At 42.0% G+C, this 21,629-nt stretch overlaps 1 protein-coding gene across 1 annotated transcript in view; it reads left to right on the top strand.

The window, feature by feature from the left end:
• LOC134814153 (peroxiredoxin-6-like) overlaps window positions 1–21,629 on the top strand; it is a 37,953-nt gene that overhangs the window by 9,360 nt on the left and 6,964 nt on the right. Inside the window, exons 2-4 of the mRNA XM_063822191.1 lie at window positions 7,768–7,844; window positions 8,004–8,135; window positions 8,457–8,597. Of these exons, the coding sequence (XP_063678261.1) occupies window positions 7,796–7,844; window positions 8,004–8,135; window positions 8,457–8,597 (322 nt within the window). The 5' untranslated portion in view covers window positions 7,768–7,795. The remainder of the gene's footprint in view (window positions 1–7,767; window positions 7,845–8,003; window positions 8,136–8,456; window positions 8,598–21,629) is intronic.

Below are 21,629 nucleotides of genomic sequence, written 5' to 3'. Positions count from 1 at the left end.
CAGCGATCCTCCTCAGCGATCCTCCTCAGTACTCCTCAGTCCTCCTCCTTCTCAGTCCTCCTCAGTCCTCCTCCTCAGTCATCCTTCTCCTCCTCCTCCTCCTCCTCCTCCTCAGTCTTCCTCAGTCATCCTCCTCCTCCTCCTGTGTCCTCCTCCTGGGTCCTCCTCCTGGGACCTCCTCCTCTTGGGTCCACCTCCTCTTCATCCCCCTCCTCTTCCTCCTCAGTCCTCAGTCCTCCTCCTCAGCTCAGTCCTCCTTCTCAGTCCTCCTCCTCATCCTTTTCCTCAGTCCTCCTCCTCCTCAGTCCTGCCCAGTCCCCCTCCTCCTCCTCCTCCTCCTCCTCCTCCTCCTCCTCCTCCTCCTCCTCCTCCTCCTCCTCAGTCCTCCTCCTCCTCAGTCCTCCTCCTTCTCAGTCCTCCTCCTCCTCCTCAGTCCTCAGTCATCCTCCTCAATCCTCCTCCTCCTCCTCCTCCTGGGTCCTCCTCCTGGGTCCTCCTCCTCCTGGGTCTTCCTGATCCTCCTCAGTCCTCTTCCTCTTCCCCTCCTCAGTCCTTCTTTTACTCCTCCTCGTCCTCAACAGTCCTCCTTCTCCCCAGTCCTCCTCCTCCTCCTCCTGGGGCCTTTTCCTGGGTCCTCCTCCTGGGTCCTCATCCTCCTGCTTCTCCTCCTCAGTCCTTCTCCTCCTCAGTCCTTCTCCTCCTCAGTCCTTCTCCTCTTCCTCCTCCTCCTCAGTCTTCCCCATATTCCTCAGTCCTCCCCCAGTCACCCTCCTCCTCAGTCCTCCCCCCAGTCACCCTCCTCCTCATCCTCATCCTCCTCATCAGTCCTCCTTCGCCTTCTCAGTCCTCCTCTTCAGTCCTCCTCCTCCTCCTTTTCCTGGTTCCTCCTCCTCAGTCCGCATTCTCCTCCTCGGTCCTTCTCAGTCCTTTCCCCAGTCATCCTCCTCCTCATCCTCCTCATCAGTCCTCCTTCTCCTTAGTCCTCCTCCTCAGTCCTCCTCCTGGGTTCTCCTCCTGGATCCTCCTTCTCCTCCTCAGTCCTCCTCCTCTTCCTCCTCTTCGTGGGTCCTCCTGATCCTCCTCAGTCTTCTTCCTCCTTCTACTCCTCAGTCCTCCTCCTCCTCAATCCTCCTCTTCCTCCTAAGTCCTCCCCTCCTCAGTCCTCCTAAGTCCTCCCCTTCTCAGTCCTCCTCCTCATCAGTCCTCTTCACCAGTCCTCCTCCTCAGTCCTCCTTATCCTCATCCTCCTCCTCCTCCTCCTCCTCCTCCTCCTCCTCAGTCCTCCTCCTCCTCAGTCCTCCTCCTTCTCAGTCCTCCTCCTCCTCCTCAGTCCTCAGTCATCCTCCTCAATCCTCCTCCTCCTCCTCCTCCTGGGTCCTCCTCCTGGGTCCTCCTCCTCCTGGGTCTTCCTGATCCTCCTCAGTCCTCTTCCTCTTCCCCTCCTCAGTCCTTCTTTTACTCCTCCTCGTCCTCAACAGTCCTCCTTCTCCCCAGTCCTCCTCCTCCTCCTCCTGGGGCCTTTTCCTGGGTCCTCCTCCTGGGTCCTCATCCTCCTGCTTCTCCTCCTCAGTCCTTCTCCTCCTCAGTCCTTCTCCTCCTCAGTCCTTCTCCTCTTCCTCCTCCTCCTCAGTCTTCCTCATATTCCTCAGTCATCCCCCAGTCACCCTCCTCCTCAGTCCTCCCCCCAGTCACCCTCCTCCTCATCCTCATCCTCCTCATCAGTCCTCCTTCGCCTTCTCAGTCCTCCTCTTCAGTCCTCCTCCTCCTCCTTTTCCTGGTTCCTCCTCCTCAGTCCGCATTCTCCTCCTCGGTCCTTCTCAGTCCTTTCCCCAGTCATCCTCCTCCTCATCCTCCTCATCAGTCCTCCTTCTCCTTAGTCCTCCTCCTCAGTCCTCCTCCTGGGTTCTCCTCCTGGATCCTCCTTCTCCTCCTCAGTCCTCCTCCTCTTCCTCCTCTTCGTGGGTCCTCCTGATCCTCCTCAGTCTTCTTCCTCCTTCTACTCCTCAGTCCTCCTCCTCCTCAATCCTCCTCTTCCTCCTAAGTCCTCCCCTCCTCAGTCCTCCTAAGTCCTCCCCTTCTCAGTCCTCCTCCTCATCAGTCCTCTTCACCAGTCCTCCTCCTCAGTCCTCCTTATCCTCATCCTCCTCCTCCTCCTCCTCCTCCTCCTCCTCCTCAGTCCTCCTCCTCCTCAGTCCTCCTCCTTCTCAGTCCTCCTCCTCCTCAGTCATCCTCCTCAGTCCTCCTCCTCCTCCTCCTCCTGGGTCCTCCTCCTGGGTCCTCCTCCTCCTGGGTCTTCCTGATCCTCCTCAGTCCTCTTCCTCTTCCCCTCCTCAGTCCTTATTTTACTCCTCCTCGTCCTCAACAGTCCTCCTCCTCCCCAGTCCTCCTCCTCCTCCTCCTGGGGCCTTTTCCTGGGTCCTCCTCCTGGGTCCTCATCCTCCTGCTTCTCCTCCTCAGTCCTTCTCCTCCTCAGTCCTTCTCCTCCTCAGTCCTTCTCCTCTTCCTCCTCCTCCTCAGTCTTCCTCATATTCCTCAGTCATCCCCCAGTCACCCTCCTCCTCAGTCCTCCCCCCAGTCACCCTCCTCCTCATCCTCATCCTCCTCATCAGTCCTCCTTCGCCTTCTCAGTCCTCCTCTTCAGTCCTCCTCCTCCTCCTTTTCCTGGTTCCTCCTCCTCAGTCCGCATTCTCCTCCTCGGTCCTTCTCAGTCCTTTCCCCAGTCACCCTCCTCCTCATCCTCCTCATCAGTCCTCCTTCTCCTTAGTCCTCCTCCTCAGTCCTCCTCCTGGGTTCTCCTCCTGGATCCTCCTTCTCCTCCTCTTCCTCCTCTTCCTGGGTCCTCCTGATCCTCCTCAGTCTTCTTCCTCCTTCTACTCCTCAGTCCTCCTCCTCCTCAATCCTCCTCTTCCTCCTAAGTCCTCCCCTCCTCAGTCCTCCTAAGTCCTCCCCTTCTCAGTCCTCCTCCTCATCAGTCCTCTTCACCAGTCCTCCTCCTCAGTCCTCCTTATCCTCATCCTTCATCTCCTTTCTTCTCCTCATCCTCCTCATACACCTCCTTCTCCTCATCAGTCCTCCTCCTCACTCCTCAGTCCTTCTCCTCCTCGTCCTTAGTCCTCTTTATCAGTCCTCATCAGTCCTCATCGGTCCTCCTCCTCCCCAGTCCTCCTCATGGGGCCTTTTCCTGGGTCCTCCTCCTGGGTCCTCCTCCTCTTGGGTCCTCCTCCTCTTGAATCCTTCTTCTTCTCCTCCTCCTATTCATTCCTCCTCCTCAGTTCTCCTTCTCAGTCTCACTCCTCCTCAGCCCCCTCCTCTCCCTCCTCAGTCCCCCTCCTCAGTCCCCCCTCCTCCTTTTCCTCTCTTTCATCTCTCAATAATTTGTTCAATTTATAATTATTGTTGGTGTTATTGTTAACGGTACCGCGACAATTGACCCCCCGACAATTGACCCCCCGACAATTGACCCCCCGACAATTGACCGCCCGACAATTGACCCCCCGACAATTGACCCCCCGACAATTGACCCCTATGTAATTACACTGGGGTCAATTGTCGCGAAATCTAGGGTTTAGTACGGCAATTGACCCCCCGACAATTGACCCCCCATGTAATTACACTGGGGTCAATTGATCGGGTTAGGGTCAGGATCCTGGGTCAGGGTTAGGGTTAGGGTCCTGGGTCAGGGTAAGGGTTAGGGTTAGGGTTAGGGTTAAGGTTAGGGTTAGGGTTAGGGTTAGGGTTAGGGTTAGGGTTAGGGTCAGGGTTAGGGTCAGGGTCAGGGTCAGGGTCAGGGTCAGGGTCAGGGTCAGGGTCAGGGTCAGGGTCAGGGTCAGGGTCAGGGTCAGGGTCAGGGTCAGGGTCAGGGTCAGGGTCAGGGTCAGGGTCAGGGTCAATTGTATTAAATCATATTGTCGGGGGGGTCAATTGTCGGGGGGTCAATTGTCGGGGTGTCAATTGTCGGGGGGTCAATTGTCGGGGGGTCAATTGTCGCCCACCCGTTTGCTAACCGTCTAGTTTTATTTATTCCTTAGGTTATTCTCGGTAGTTGATTTGTTGTGTGCCTGATCTTGTCGGAGGCAGGTTGGTGCGTTTGTCTTACATATTCTCTGTTTCCCCTAATTACTATTATATACGTGAGTGGTACTCTAACTTTAATGCGGTCAGTTTCCAACAGGTACGGAAAGATTTACAGGCCCTCAAGGGGTGCTTGAATTTGCCCACTCTCCTAGCAAGTGTCAGAAATTTGTTTGTTTAATAAGTTTCGCTGTTTGCTTCGCTTGGAATTATCTTCGCTACTTGATAAGTTTTTGCAGGCTTATTATGCCTTATTATTTTCCGTTGTCAGGAAAAGGCTCCAGGAGGATGACCTAGGAGGAGAAGGACTGATGAGGACTGATGAGGAGGACTGAGGAGGAGGAGGACTGAGGAGTAGGAGTAGGAGGAGGACTGAAGAGGGGATGAGGAAGAGGACTGAGGAGGATCAGGATGACCCAGGATGACCTAGGAGGAGGAGAAAGACCCAGAAGGAGGACCCAGGAGGAGAAGGACTGATGAGGACTGATGAGGAGGACTGATGGGGAGGAGGAGGAGGAGGACTGAGGAGGGGAGGAGGAAGAGGACTGAGGAGGATCAGGATGACCCAGGAGGACCCAGGAGGAGGAGGAGGACCCAGAAGGAGGACCCAGGAGGAGGACCCAGGAGAAGGAGGAGGAGGACTGAGGAGGATGGCTGAGGAGGGGGAGGAGGAGGAGGAGGAGGAGGAAGACTGAGAAGGAGGAGGACTGAGGAGAACTGAATAGGAGGAGGAGGAAGGGGACTGAGGGAGGACTGAGGAGGAGGACTAAGGAGAAGGATGAGGAGGAGGATTGAGGAGGAGGACTGAGGACTGAGGAGGACTGAGGAGGATGACTAAGAGGGAGGAGAAGGAGGAGGAGGATGACTGAGGAGAAGGAGGAGGAGAAGGACTGACCCAGGAGGAGGACCCAGGAGGAGGAGGACCCAGGAGGAGGAGGACCCAGGAAGAGGACACAGGAGGAGGAGGAGGAGGACTGGGGAGGATGACTGAGGAGGAGGAGGAGGAGGAGGAGGAGGAGGAGGAGGAGGAGGAGGAGGAGGAGGAGGAGGAGGAGGAGGAGGAGGAGGAGGACTGAGAAGGAGGAGGACTGAGGAGAACTGAATAGGAGGAGGAGGAAGGGGACTGGGGGAGGACTGAGGAGGAGGACTAAGGAGAAGGATGAGGACTGAGAAGGAGGACTGAGGACTGAGGAGGACTGAGGAGGATGGCTGAGGAGGATGACTAAGAGGGAGGAGGAGGAGGAGGAGGACGATGACTGAGGAGGAGAAGGAGAAGGACTGAGGAGGAGAAGGAGAAGGACCTAGGAGGAGGACCCAGGAGGAGGACTGAGGGGGAGAAAGAGGACTGAGGAGGAGGACTGAGGACGACTTAGAAGGAGGAGGACTAAGGAGAACTGGGGAGGAGGAGGACTGAATAGGAGGAGGAGGGGGACTGGGGGAGGACTGAGGAGGACTGAGGAGGACTGAGGAGGACTGAGGAGGAGGAGAACTAAGGAGAAGGATGAGGAAGAGGACTGAGGAGGAGGACTGAGGACTGAGGAGGAAGAGGAGGAAGAGGAAGAGGAGGAGGATGAAGAGGAGGAGGACTGAGGAGGGGAGGAGGGGAGGCGGACTGAGGAGGAGGGGGAGGAGACTGAGGAGGACTGAGGAGGAGGACTGAGGAGGACTGAGGAGGATGGCTGAGGAGGATGACTGAGGAGGAGGAGGAGGAGGAGGAGAAAAAAGAGGACTGAGGAGAAGGAGGAGGAGAAGGACTGAGGAAGAGAAGGAGGAAGAGGAGGAGGAGGACCCAGGAGGAGGAGGACCAGGGAGGAGGACCCAGGAGGAGGAGGACCAGGGAGGAGGACCCAGGAGGAGGACTCAGGAGGAGGAGGAGGACACGTTTTTGTCCGCTCTATTTTTGTGTCTACAGTCTGAGTTAACATAATATTATTATGTTAACTCTTCTATTTGTCTCCATCCCTCCACTATTGTTTGTTAACTCAATCTTCATCAGGATGACATAATGTCGTAGCAGTGCCGTAGTTGGTGTCGGTGACTAGCTCAGTGAGTCGGTAACAGACAGGAGTCCAGTTGAGAGACGTTTGTGTACCAGTTGTCAGTTGAGACGTTCGTTGTTAACGTACCAAGGAGAGGTTTTCCTGGATCAGCTTAATCAAGATCTATCCAGTTGAGTGAAGTTATTATTGGTTACAGTGCTTCATCTAAGAAGAACAAGTTATTCATCACAAGAACAACTTATCACCAGAAGAAACAAGTTATCTCCAGCAGAAGAACCAGCTATTGAACATCAGAAGAACCCATCTGACAAAGATAATTCTGTGTTTTGTGGATCTGTGTTGGTATTATAGTATTATTGCTGATCAATTATCTCTACATTTATTTTATTAATACTAGTCTTGTAGTTTCATTTGTGTCAAGAAGTGAATTCAACAGTAAAGACTCGTACTTTTAAAACCAAAGGTCTATAATTACACATGTATATAATATCTCCTCTAGCCTTACCACTTAATGTTATTTCATAAGAACACAAGTTGGGAACTGTCGAGTGTCTGCCTGGTAGGTATTTGGTTAACACAGTGCCAACTTAGTACCCATACAGGCCGTTATTAAGCTAGCAAACTGGCATAATATCATCTGACCAGGATCAGAATAGTATTAACTGAATAGTGTGGTTAATCTACAGTAATTGGTTGCTCCACCATGAAGTTATTATACAAATATTTTCCAATAATTATATTTAAATCCAGTCCGACGAGTTTAAAAGGTCGTAATACAATATTTTTATTGTACATATTGTAATATTGAAAATATTACAAGGCCATAACAAAACATATAATCATATTATTTGGGTTTAAAAATTATCAAAAAAAGGGTGTAAATCATGTTACAGCATTTTCATTTTAATAATCAATTATATGCATGAAAGTTTGAAAAAGTTGTAACACGATATACAGCCCTGTCACTTGTCATTTTTTTGATATCTGACAATTGAAAAAGTTGTGAATCATGATACAACCTTTTCATCATCTGTTAAATCATATGTATCCACATTTGAAAAAGTTGTAATAAAACATACTACCTTTTAGCTTGACATTTTTGAAACTTTTATAATTGAAAAGGGTATAAATCATGATACAACCTTTTCATCATATGTTAAATCATACTACGGACATTTGAAAAAGTTGTAACAGAAGATACAACCTTTTAGCTTGACACTTTTTAAAATTTTATAATTGAAAAGGTTGTATCTAAATGCATATATGCATTTATAGGCACAATATGGCAGATATGATGATAAATCTTGGAAGTACTTTCATTTGCTGCAAAATGAAGCTGTAGAAGCTTATTTCAATTCAATATAACTATAACTATTTGAGAAAAACGGTTTTTACTGATTTACTCAAAACTATGTTTTTTGACTTACGTCCTTTTAAAATGACGGTGACGATGTTACTCTATTCTATAAATCAGATATCACATTGTATTTATGGACATTTTATAGTGTATTATATTAACAGTATTAAGCGTTTATTTGTATTTATAATACATATTATTATTATTCCTATGTACATGCTATCGCCTATAATATCTTGATTCATAACCTATAACTCTGATCTCAGTCATAATCTTATTTCAAAATCTCCTTACATTATCTCAAAATGAAAATTGTCTAACCAACTATTACTGTGCACTAGGCAAGGACCCATTACAATAACTTACCATGAAGCTCGGTGAAATCTTCCCTAATGAGTCTGTCAGCACCACTCAGGGTAAGCTTTTTAAGTTTATCTGATAAAATTCTCAGTTTCAGATGAAAATTATTTATCGAATTGTTTCTTTATTTAGTTAGCTTTTGACAATATTAAACCGAATTATGATGACTTAATGAAATAAATAATAAAATGTAAAATCACACTTCCTCATGTCAGGTGATCTGAAAATCCACGATTATTTTGGTGATGGATGGGGAATATTCTTCACTCACCCAGCTGATTACACCCCTGTGTGCACCACTGAGCTCAGCATGGTCCAGAAGATGGTTCCAGAGTTTACTAAGAGAAGTTAGTTTGTTAACTATGGTAACTGTTACTATGGTAACCACACTGTGTAGTAGTGTAGAAACTATAGTAGTATAGTTGTAGGGATTATCTGCAGTAGGGTCACTTCTTTTTAACTTGGTATTTTTAACTTATTTATTTACACATTATTGTGTCTAATGCATTGTTGCCAAACTTGCAGCAGAAAATTGTCCTTTTTCCCAAAACAACTGAAAGGAGTGAGCGTGAACACATTAATTAGATGTTCATGTACATTGTCCCATATATCTACAGAGTAGTGTAGTAGTGTAGTATGTCCCATATTATATTATCTACATTCCCCAGAGGTAAAGATGATTGCGTTATCCTGCAACTCAGTGTCGGACCACGGAGGCTGGTGTGAGGATATCAAGGCTCACGGTAATCTTGAGGAGGTTTCCTTCCCTATCATTGAGGACCCTAGCAGAGACCTTGCTGTTAAATTCGGTACGTTGATATTACTTGAAGATATTACTTAAATTATATTACTTGAAGATATTGATGGAATTACCTTCCGGATTCTGTTGTAGTGTAATTACGTGATATCGGGAGTATGTGATTTGTACTTTACTACTTTATGTGGGCACCATTACTTACAAACAGCACTATAAAAGCACTAGCCCACTCCTAACCAAGTAACCATAGTAACCAAGCCTAAATAGCTTGAAAAATCTTGTGTAGCGATAAACCATCTAAACCATACTGTGCCTTATAAATAAGAGAGAGTAGACGAAGTAAAGAAGATTATATAATACATGTAACACATACGAAAATGAATCACTTTCACATGCAAAATACAGATGTTCGTAGATATTTGGACGTATTGCTGTGCTGCCAGAGTTTGGTTATGTAACATCATAGCAATGAGTAATGAGATTTTATAAACTGATCAAATATTAAAACTGTGACCAGTGTGACTCATACGCAGTGTCAGGGGTGTGGGAATACGCAGTGTAGATTTATAACCTGGTGATTACAAACGTCTAGACAGTGAGTTACACACTGTATAGTGTAACTGTGTTAAATACATATACCTGCTAGTGAGGCTATGTAATGTTAAATACATGTATACACTATACCGTACCTGCTAGTAAGGTTGTGTAATATCCGGATCGGAACATTATTTATTAGTAAGACGATAGAATGAACTATAGTGGATAAATAACATACTCCGTAATCTAGTTGGAATTGGTCATTGCAAATGTCATTTGTTCATTTTTCTGGAATGTCGTAATTATAATAACATTACCTCGAATTGAGCGGGTTTGAAAACTCTTATGTTTTCTTTGAAAAAGAACATAGGCTCGTCGTGCTTCTCAGTTTTCAAACTTAGCTAAAAGGAACTGACAACCATATCTTCAATTAAAGAACTGTTTCTCGTGTCTTATCTTCTGTGGAATGTTCTGGAATGAAGTACTGCAAAAATGCGGGGGGGGGGGGGGGGCTGGGGGGATCATTCCAGAGGATTTTTTTCACTGGGGCCGGGGGGATCATTCCAGAGGATTTATTTCACTGGGACCGGGGGGATCATTCCAGAGGATTTATTTCACTAGGGCCGGGGGGATCATTCCAGAGGATTTATTTCACTGGGGCCGGGGGGATCATTCCAGAGGATTTATTTCACTGGGGCCGGGGGGATCATTCCAGAGGATTTATTTCACTGACCGTTGTTAGATGACCAATTAATACATGTATTGTCGTATATACAAAACCTGTAAAACAAAATGCTTTATTACATAATAGAATAACTTTAAATCCATATTAAACCAATTCCAAATAAATACCTAATAAATAACCATTATAAATACCGATTGGACGGTAGTCTGCTGCCACTGGACCGCAACTCCCCGCTCCAATCGGTTAACCCTGTGTGCTTGCCATTGCTAGAAAGGGTAAACCCGGTTAAATGTTTTCTGTCACAAAAAGGAAATAAAGATCAGAACTAACAACTCTTCTCTCTAGCTGCTAGCTCTTATTGTTTAAAAATAACAACTCTTCTCTCTAGCTGCTAGCTCTTATTGTTTATTAACTAACAACTCTTCTCTCTAGCTGCTAGCTCTTATTGTTTATTAACTAACAACTCTTCTCTCTAGCTGCTAGCTCTTATTGTTTAAAAACTAACAACTCTTCTCTCTAGCTGCTAGCTCTTATTGTTTAAAAATAACAACTCTTCTCTCTAGCTGCTAGCTCTTATTGTTTAAAAATAACAACTCTTCTCTCTAGCTGCTAGCTCTTATTGTTTAAGAACTAACAACTCTTCTCTCTAGCTGCTAGCTCTTATTGTTTAAAAACTAACAACTCTTCTCTCTAGCTGCTAGCTCTTATTGTTTATTAACTAACAACTCTTCTCTCTAGCTGCTAGCTCTTATTGTTTAAGAACTAACAACTCTTCTCTCTAGCTGTAGCTCTTATTGTTTAAGAACTAACAACTCTTCTCTCTAGCTGCTAGCTCTTATTGTTTAAGAACTAACAACTCTTCTCTCTAGCTGCTAGCTCTTATTGTTTAAGAACTAACAACTCTTCTCTCTAGCTGCTAGCTCTTATTGTTTAAAAACTAACAACTCTTCTCTCTAGCTGCTAGCTCTTATTGTTTATTAACTAACAACTCTTCTCTCTAGCTGCTAGCTCTTATTGTTTAAGAACTAACAACTCTTCTCTCTAGCTGTAGCTCTTATTGTTTATTAACTAACAACTCTTCTCTCTAGCTGCTAGCTCTTATTGTTTAAGAACTAACAACTCTTCTCTCTAGCTGTAGCTCTTATTGTTTAAGAACTAACAACTCTTCTCTCTAGCTGCTAGCTCTTATTGTTTAAAAACTAACAACTCTTCTCTCTAGCTGCTAGCTCTTATTGTTTATTAACTAACAACTCTTCTCTCTAGCTGCTAGCTCTTATTGTTTAAAACTCTTCTCTCTAGCTGCTAGCTCTTATTGTTTAAGAACTAACAACTCTTCTCTCTAGCTGCTAGCTCTTATTGTTTAAGAACTAACAACTCTTCTCTCTAGCTGCTAGCTCTTATTGTTTAAAAACTAACAACTCTTCTCTCTAGCTGCTAGCTCTTATTGTTTAAAAACTAACAACTCTTCTCTCTAGCTGCTAGCTCTTATTGTTTAAGAACTAACAACTCTTCTCTCTAGCTGCTAGCTCTTATTGTTTAAGAACTAACAACTCTTCTCTCTAGCTGCTAGCTCTTATTGTTTAAGAACTAACAACTCTTCTCTCTAGCTGCTAGCTCTTATTGTTTAAAAACTAACAACTCTTCTCTCTAGCTGCTAGATCTTATTGTTTAAGAACTAACAACTCTTCTCTCTAGCTGCTAGCTCTTATTGTTTAAAAACTAACAACTCTTCTCTCTAGCTGCTAGCTCTTATTGTTTAAGAACTAACAACTCTTCTCTCTAGCTGCTAGCTCTTATTGTTTAAAAACTAACAACTCTTCTCTCTAGCTGCTAGCTCTTATTGTTTAAAAATAACAACTCTTCTCTCTAGCTGCTAGCTCTTATTGTTTAAAAATAACAACTCTTCTCTCTAGCTGCTAGCTCTTATTGTTTAAAAACTAACAACTCTTCTCTCTAGCTGCTAGCTCTTATTGTTTAAGAACTAACAACTCTTCTCTCTAGCTGCTAGCTCTTATTGTTTAAAAACTAACAACTCTTCTCTCTAGCTGCTAGCTCTTATTGTTTAAAAACTAACAACTCTTCTCTCTAGCTGCTAGCTCTTATTGTTTAAGAACTAACAACTCTTCTCTCTAGCTGCTAGCTCTTATTGTTTAAGAACTAACAACTCTTCTCTCTAGCTGCTAGCTCTTATTGTTTAAGAACTAACAACTCTTCTCTCTAGCTGCTAGCTCTTATTGTTTAAAAACTAACAACTCTTCTCTCTAGCTGCTAGATCTTATTGTTTAAGAACTAACAACTCTTCTCTCTAGCTGCTAGCTCTTATTGTTTAAAAACTAACAACTCTTCTCTCTAGCTGCTAGCTCTTATTGTTTAAGAACTAACAACTCTTCTCTCTAGCTGCTAGCTCTTATTGTTTAAAAACTAACAACTCTTCTCTCTAGCTGCTAGCTCTTATTGTTTATAACTAACAACTCTTCTCTCTAGCTGCTAGCTCTTATTGTTTAAAAATAACAACTCTTCTCTCTAGCTGCTAGCTCTTATTGTTTAAGAACTAACAACTCTTCTCTCTAGCTGCTAGCTCTTATTGTTTAAAAACTAACAACTCTTCTCTCTAGCTGCTAGCTCTTATTGTTTAAGAACTAACAACTCTTCTCTCTAGCTGCTAGCTCTTATTGTTTAAAAACTAACAACTCTTCTCTCTAGCTGCTAGCTCTTATTGTTTAAAAACTAACAACTCTTCTCTCTAGCTGCTAGCTCTTATTGTTTAAGAACTAACAACTCTTCTCTCTAGCTGCTAGCTCTTATTGTTTAAGAACTAACAACTCTTCTCTCTAGCTGCTAGCTCTTATTGTTTAAGAACTAACAACTCTTCTCTCTAGCTGCTAGCTCTTATTGTTTAAGAACTAACAACTCTTCTCTCTAGCTGCTAGCTCTTATTGTTTAAGAACTAACAACTCTTCTCTCTAGCTGCTAGCTCTTATTGTTTAAGAACTAACAACTCTTCTCTCTAGCTGCTAGCTCTTATTGTTTAAGAACTAACAACTCTTCTCTCTAGCTGCTAGCTCTTATTGTTTATTAACTAACAACTCTTCTCTCTAGCTGCTAGCTCTTATTGTTTATTAACTAACAACTCTTCTCTCTAGCTGCTAGCTCTTATTGTTTAAGAACTAACAACTCTTCTCTCTAGCTGCTAGCTCTTATTGTTTAAGAACTAACAACTCTTCTCTCTAGCTGCTAGCTCTTATTGTTTAAAAACTCTTCTCTCTAGCTGCTAGCTCTTATTGTTTAAGAACTAACAACTCTTCTCTCTAGCTGCTAGCTCTTATTGTTTAAAAAACTAACAACTCTTCTCTCTAGCTGCTAGCTCTTATTGTTTAAGAACTAACAACTCTTCTCTCTAGCTGCTAGCTCTTATTGTTTAAGAACTAACAACTCTTCTCTCTAGCTGCTAGCTCTTATTGTTTAAAACTCTTCTCTCTAGCTGCTAGCTCTTATTGTTTAAGAACTAACAACTCTTCTCTCTAGCTGCTAGCTCTTATTGTTTAAGAACTAACAACTCTTCTCTCTAGCTGCTAGATCTTATTGTTTATTAACTAACAACTCTTCTCTCTAGCTGCTAGCTCTTATTGTTTAAGAACTAACAACTCTTCTCTCTAGCTGCTAGCTCTTATTGTTTATTAACTAACAACTCTTCTCTCTAGCTGCTAGCTCTTATTGTTTATTAACTAACAACTCTTCTCTCTAGCTGCTAGCTCTTATTGTTTAAGAACTAACAACTCTTCTCTCCAGCTGCTAGCTCTTATTGTTTAAGAACTAACAACTCTTCTCTCTAGCTGCTAGCTCTTATTGTTTAAAAACTAACAACTCTTCTCTCTAGCTGCTAGCTCTTATTGTTTAAAAATAACAACTCTTCTCTCTAGCTGCTAGCTCTTATTGTTTAAGAACTAACAACTCTTCTCTCTAGCTGCTAGCTCTTATTGTTTAAAAATAACAACTCTTCTCTCTAGCTGCTAGCTCTTATTGTTTAAGAACTAACAACTCTTCTCTCTAGCTGCTAGCTCTTATTGTTTAAAAATAACAACTCTTCTCTCTAGCTGCTAGCTCTTATTGTTTAAGAACTAACAACTCTTCTCTCTAGCTGCTAGCTCTTATTGTTTAAGAACTAACAACTCTTCTCTCTAGCTGTAGCTCTTATTGTTTAAAAATAACAACTCTTCTCTCTAGCTGCTAGCTCTTATTGTTTAAGAACTAACAACTCTTCTCTCTAGCTGCTAGCTCTTATTGTTTAAAAATAACAACTCTTCTCTCTAGCTGCTAGCTCTTATTGTTTAAAAATAACAACTCTTCTCTCTAGCTGCTAGCTCTTATTGTTTAAGAACTAACAACTCTTCTCTCTAGCTGCTAGCTCTTATTGTTTAAAAATAACAACTCTTCTCTCTAGCTGCTAGCTCTTATTGTTTAAGAACTAACAACTCTTCTCTCTAGCTGCTAGCTCTTATTGTTTAAGAACTAACAACTCTTCTCTCTAGCTGCTAGCTCTTATTGTTTATTAACTAACAACTCTTCTCTCCAGCTGCTAGCTCTTATTGTTTAAGAACTAACAACTCTTCTCTCTAGCTGTAGCTCTTATTGTTTAAAAATAACAACTCTTCTCTCTAGCTGCTAGCTCTTATTGTTTATTAACTAACAACTCTTCTCTCTAGCTGCTAGCTCTTATTGTTTAAGAACTAACAACTCTTCTCTCTAGCTGTAGCTCTTATTGTTTAAAAATAACAACTCTTCTCTCTAGCTGCTAGCTCTTATTGTTTAAGAACTAACAACTCTTCTCTCTAGCTGCTAGCTCTTATTGTTTAAAAATAACAACTCTTCTCTCTAGCTGCTAGCTCTTATTGTTTAAGAACTAACAACTCTTCTCTCTAGCTGTAGCTCTTATTGTTTAAAAATAACAACTCTTCTCTCTAGCTGCTAGCTCTTATTGTTTAAGAACTAACAACTCTTCTCTCTAGCTGCTAGCTCTTATTGTTTAAGAACTAACAACTCTTCTCTCTAGCTGCTAGCTCTTATTGTTTATTAACTAACAACTCTTCTCTCCAGCTGCTAGCTCTTATTGTTTAAGAACTAACAACTCTTCTCTCTAGCTGTAGCTCTTATTGTTTAAAAATAACAACTCTTCTCTCTAGCTGCTAGCTCTTATTGTTTATTAACTAACAACTCTTCTCTCTAGCTGCTAGCTCTTATTGTTTAAGAACTAACAACTCTTCTCTCTAGCTGTAGCTCTTATTGTTTAAAAATAACAACTCTTCTCTCTAGCTGCTAGCTCTTATTGTTTAAGAACTAACAACTCTTCTCTCTAGCTGCTAGCTCTTATTGTTTAAGAACTAACAACTCTTCTCTCTAGCTGCTAGCTCTTATTGTTTATTAACTAACAACTCTTCTCTCTAGCTGCTAGCTCTTATTGTTTAAGAACTAACAACTCTTCTCTCCAGCTGCTAGCTCTTATTGTTTATTAACTAACAACTCTTCTCTCTAGCTGCTAGCTCTTATTGTTTAAGAACTAACAACTCTTCTCTCTAGCTGCTAGCTCTTATTGTTTAAAAATAACAACTCTTCTCTCTAGCTGCTAGCTCTTATTGTTTAAGAACTAACAACTCTTCTCTCTAGCTGCTAGCTCTTATTGTTTATTAACTAACAACTCTTCTCTCTAGCTGCTAGCTCTTATTGTTTAAAAACTAACAACTCTTCTCTCTAGCTGCTAGCTCTTATTGTTTAAAAACTAACAACTCTTCTCTCTGCTAGCTCTTATTGTTTAAAAACTAACAACTCTTCTCTCTAGCTGCTAGCTCTTATTGTTTAAAAATAACAACTCTTCTCTCTAGCTGCTAGCTCTTATTGTTTAAAAACTAACAACTCTTCTCTCTAGCTGCTAGCTCTTATTGTCAGAACTAACAACTCTTCTCTCTAGCTGCTAGCTCTTATTGTTTATTAACTAACAACTCTTCTCTCTAGCTGCTAGCTCTTATTGTTTATTAACTAACAACTCTTCTCTCTAGCTGCTAGCTCTTATTGTTTAAGAACTAACAACTCTTCTCTCTAGCTGCTAGCTCTTATTGTTTATTAACTAACAACTCTTCTCTCTAGCTGCTAGCTCTTATTGTTTAAAAACTAACAACTCTTCTCTCTAGCTGCTAGCTCTTATTGTTTAAAAACTAACAACTCTTCTCTCTAGCTGCTAGCTCTTATTGTTTAAAAACTAACAACTCTTCTCTCTAGCTGCTAGCTCTTATTGTTTAAGAACTAACAACTCTTCTCTCTAGCTGCTAGCTCTTATTGTTTATTAACTAACAACTCTTCTCTCTAGCTGCTAGCTCTTATTGTTTAAAAATAACAACTCTTCTCTCTAGCTGCTAGCTCTTATTGTTTATTAACTAACAACTCTTCTCTCTAGCTGCTAGCTCTTATTGTTTATTAACTAACAACTCTTCTCTCTAGCTGCTAGCTCTTATTGTTTATTAACTAACAACTCTTCTCTCTAGCTGCTAGCTCTTATTGTTTATTAACTAACAACTCTTCTCTCTAGCTGCTAGCTCTTATTGTTTAAAAATAACAACTCTTCTCTCTAGCTGCTAGCTCTTATTGTTTATTAACTAACAACTCTTCTCTCTAGCTGCTAGCTCTTATTGTTTATTAACTAACAACTCTTCTCTCTAGCTGCTAGCTCTTATTGTTTAAGAACTAACAACTCTTCTCTCTAGCTGCTAGCTCTTATTGTTTAAAAACTAACAACTCTTCTCTCTAGCTGCTAGCTCTTATTGTTTAAGAACTAACAACTCTTCTCTCTAGCTGCTAGCTCTTATTGTTTAAGAACTAACAACTCTTCTCTCTAGCTGCTAGATCTTATTGTTTATTAACTAACAACTCTTCTCTCCAGCTGCTAGCTCTTATTGTTTATTAACTAACAACTCTTCTCTCTAGCTGCTAGCTCTTATTGTTTATTAACTAACAACTCTTCTCTCTAGCTGCTAGCTCTTATTGTTTATTAACTAACAACTCTTCTCTCTAGCTGCTAGCTCTTATTGTTTAAAAACTAACAACTCTTCTCTCTAGCTGCTAGCTCTTATTGTTTAAGAACTAACAACTCTTCTCTCTAGCTGCTAGCTCTTATTGTTTAAGAACTAACAACTCTTCTCTCTAGCTGCTAGCTCTTATTGTTTATTAACTAACAACTCTTCTCTCCAGCTGCTAGCTCTTATTGTTTATTAACTAACAACTCTTCTCTCTAGCTGTAGCTCTTATTGTTTAAAAACTAACAACTCTTCTCTCCAGCTGCTAGCTCTTATTGTTTATTAACTAACAACTCTTCTCTCTAGCTGCTAGCTCTTATTGTTTATTAACTAACAACTCTTCTCTCTAGCTGCTAGCTCTTATTGTTTATTAACTAACAACTCTTCTCTCTAGCTGCTAGCTCTTATTGTTTAAAAACTAACAACTCTTCTCTCTAGCTGCTAGCTCTTATTGTTTAAGAACTAACAACTCTTCTCTCTAGCTGCTAGCTCTTATTGTTTAAGAACTAACAACTCTTCTCTCTAGCTGCTAGCTCTTATTGTTTATTAACTAACAACTCTTCTCTCCAGCTGCTAGCTCTTATTGTTTATTAACTAACAACTCTTCTCTCTAGCTGCTAGCTCTTATTGTTTATTAACTAACAACTCTTCTCTCTAGCTGCTAGCTCTTATTGTTTATTAACTAACAACTCTTCTCTCTAGCTGCTAGCTCTTATTGTTTAAAAATAACAACTCTTCTCTCTAGCTGCTAGCTCTTATTGTTTAAAAAAAGATCATTCCAAATAAAGAAATGTCGAATGAGAATTATCGGTTCTTCGAAAAAAACTTGGTTTCTCTCACAATCTTTGTTTTCTCACAATCTTTGTTTTCTAAATGAAAAGCTCAATGCGCTTGTAGTGGCGCTCTGTTGTAGTGGCGCTCTTGCTCCTCTCTGTTGTCAAACTCAAAGTGCACCTCCAATAGTGTGACGATACAGTGACGTTGGTTCATTGTGCTCTTATTTTGCCAGAAAATCAACTATAACTTGTGCCGAACCGCTCCTTAAAATGAGCGAGTAAGCTAAAGCTCACGTCTTGGCGTATACTCGAGATCAAACAACAACAACACAACAACAAGCTCGATATTTATATTTAGCTCGATCTTGCCTTAAAGTCTCGTAATTCGTATGAAACAGTTGTCTGAAAAGAGAGAGAGAGAGAGAGAGAGAGAGAGAGAGAGAGAGAGAGAGAGAGAGAGAGAGAGAGAGAGAGAGAGAGAGAGAGAGAGAGAGAAACAGTTGTCTGAAAGAACTGTCTTCTATAGCTGAAGGAGGTGTTACTTTGCACCTCTCCTGTTACTTTGAAACCACCGTTTCTTTGTCATAAAGTAAAGTGTAGTAGTGTAGCTCTCCTACCTTGAAACCGTCTCTTTGTCATAAAGTAAAGTATAGTAGTGTAGTAGTGTAGTAGTGTAGTAGTGTAGTAGTGCTCCATTGGTGAAGCACTTTACTTTACTTTTCCATTGTTGAAATTATTTTCTTGAGCTAGACGTTTGCTTTTATGATAGTTTATTGAACTTTTCAATCAGACTTAAATTCAGCTTATATTAAATTCAGCTCTAGTTGGAATTGCATACTTCTGTTATCTTATCATTCTTATCGCAGACATTATTAGTTACCATAGTTACCATCATTAGTTACCATAGTTACCATCATTAGTTACCATAGTTACCATCATTAGTTACCATAGTTACAATCATTAGTTACCATAGTTACCATCATTAGTTACCATTGTTACCATCATTAGTTACCATAGTTACCATCATTAGTTACCATAGTTACCATCATTAGTTACCATAGTTACCATCATTAGTTACCATAGTTACCATCATTAGTTACCATAGTTACCATCATTAGTTACCATAGTTACCATCATTAGTTGTGATTTTAATTTAGATGCTCACTGCACTTATTTAAGTCTAGAATAAGACTGTTTTATTCTAAATTTTCACAGTAATTCCATAAAAATTCAAAACTTCCAGTAAATTACAAACTTAATCGCTTTAATTCTAAACAATTACACACATTTGCAGCAAAGTCCATCTAGAGAGAATATGCTGGTAATTATAGTAATTTTGATGATTTCTGCCGTTAATGGAAAGTCAAATGTTACCCATTCCTTTGACACGGAGTTTGCGGAGCTCACAAACCCCAGGTCAATAGGGGCCACAAACCATACATTCAACACTTTCTCCCTCCCCACCAAATACTCTGAGATATGCTATGATGTTGCTAAATGTGGGGCCCGGTCTTGTACTTTTGACCCGGAACAAGGAATTGCCAATTTTTCTGTAAAGAGCGCAGCTGCTTGCAAGATGTACTGTTGGTTCCACAAAAGCTGCCTTTCATTTGCTTTCCACCCTCAAGCATTAAATTGCAGCCTTCACTCCGGCTTCCCGACTTTGGATTCTCCATCCGGGGAAATTCGCTCCCCTCCCTATTCCATAGGGGATACCACTTGTTTAAAGAATTACGAGCAAAGTCCCTCTGTGCCGTGTAGAACAGTTGAACATGTCATAAAAACAAGTCACAACACAGAGGGGGTGTTGATCAAGGACGTGGGGAGCGGACTGTGTCTTGGATTCGGGACTAAGATAGACTTAAAATGGAAGGACTGCACACTTTCTATCCTGTGGAAATTTGAGAAACAATCCAATAAAACTGGAAGATATACATCTGTCAAAGTTCTCCAAGCCGATTCTCTGAACCACTGCGTTACCTCGAAGGTTCACGACTCCTCGCAAATAATTATGTCTGTAGTTCCCTGTGAAGACGACAATGAAGATCAGATCTTCCAAATTACCAGTGGAACACTTCACGACCTTTCGTACATGAAAGATCCTGTTGGAAATGACAACACTTGCTTTTTCTCAATAACAAAAGCCGGAATATCCATCTACCTTGAATTATCAACAGTAAATCTGGCTCTTTTGAGAGTTTTGAAGCCAGATGAGCATCTTGCTTTATGTAGGAAAACCATGTTCAAGGCAGCTCATGGAGAAGTGGTAAGTGACATGTGTTACCATGGTAACACAGTGGTAGGTGACATGTGTTACCATGGTAACGATGTGTTGCTAGGTGACGCACCCTTCTACTTACCTGGTGAACAGGTACCTGTCACATGCAAGCCGGGGTATGGCTTCAAAAGGTCGAAGAGCCAATCCATTGTGAATGTCACCTGCCGAAATGAGAAGAGTCGAGCTGAAAAGTGCGTAAAGAGAACGGTAGCTGTGTCCGAGGGAGAAGTGCCTCTGTTCACTATGTCAGTCTGTGCTAATATTGGACAAGTTATCCTCATCATATTCTTAATTGCTTGTGTTTTGGTGTTGTTGTCAAAGCTGCGTGCATTGAAGGCTGGCCGAGGTTTTGCTAAGGAAGACAAAACTGTTCCTGAGTTGCAAATGTAGAACTGTTAGGTCCGGATCCTAATATTGCTTTTGTTAGGTCCGGATCCTAATATTGCTTTTGTTAGGTCCGGATCCTAATATTGCTTTTGTTAGGTCCGGATCCTAATATTGCTTTTGTTAGGTCCGGACCCTAATATTGCTTTTGTTAGGTCCGGATCCTAATATTGCTTTTGTTAGGTCCGGATCCTAATATTGCTTTTGTTAGGTCCGGATCCTAATATTGCTTTTGTTAGGTCCGGACCCTAATATTGCTTTTGTTAGGTCCGGATCCTAATATTGCTTTTGTTAGGTCCGGATCCTAATATTGCTTTTGTTAGGTCCGGACCCTAATATTGCTTTTGTTAGGTCCGGACCCTAATATTGCTTTTGTTAGGTCCGGACCCTAATATTGCTTTTGTTAGGTCCGGATCCTAATATTGCTTTTGTTAGGTCCGGACCCTAATATTGCTTCTGTTAGGTCCCGACCCTAATATTGCTTTTGTTAGGTCCGGACCCTAATATTGCTTTTGTTAGGTCCGGACCCTAATATTGCTTTTGTTAGGTCCGGACCCTAATATTGCTTTTGTTAGGTCCGGACCCTAATATTGCTTTTGTTAGGTCCGGACCCTAATATTGCTTTTGTTAGGTCCGGACCCTAATATTGCTTTTGTAAGGTCCGGACCCTAATATTGCTTCTGTTAGGTCCCGACCCTAATATTGCTTTTGTTAGGTCCGGACCCTAATATTGCTTTTGTTAGGTCCGGACCCTAATATTGCTTTTGTTAGGTCCGGACCCTAATATTGCTTTTGTTAGGTCCGGACCCTAATATTGCTTTTGTTAGGTCCGGACCCTAATATTGCTTTTGTAAGGTCCGGACCCTAATATTGCTTTTGTTAGGTCCGGACCCTAATATTGCTTTTGTTAGGTCCCGACCCTAATATTGCTTTTGTTAGGTCCGGATCCTAATATTGCTTTTGTTAGGTCCGGACCCTAATATTGCTTCTGTTAGGTCCCGACCCTAATATTGCTTTTGTTAGGTCCGGACCCTAATATTGCTTTTGTTAGGTCCGGACCCTAATATTGCTTTTGTTAGGTCCGGACCCTAATATTGCTTTTGTTAGGTCCAGGCCCTAATATTGCTTTTGTTAGGTCCGGACCCTAATATTGCTTTTGTTAGGTCCGGACCCTAATATTGCTTTTGTTAGGTCCGGACCCTAATATTGCTTTTGTTAGGTCCGGACCCTAAGAGCCTAAGAGCCATCGGTGCTAATTGTTGTAGAGTAGCTCTTAATTAAATACTCAATTATAGCGAATTGTAGGGAGCAAAGCAATGTTCAACGTTTGAAGAGGGTTGCCCGTAGAAAGTACCGTTTTACG

The sequence above is a fragment of the Bolinopsis microptera genome, chromosome 4 (genome assembly GCF_026151205.1).
Source record: "Bolinopsis microptera isolate Bmic1 chromosome 4, MBARI_Bmic_1.0, whole genome shotgun sequence".
In the NCBI taxonomy this organism is placed as follows: domain Eukaryota; kingdom Metazoa; phylum Ctenophora; class Tentaculata; order Lobata; family Bolinopsidae; genus Bolinopsis; species Bolinopsis microptera.
The sequence above is the reverse complement of the archived record's forward strand: the minus strand, read 5'-3'. Positions and strand labels throughout refer to the sequence as shown.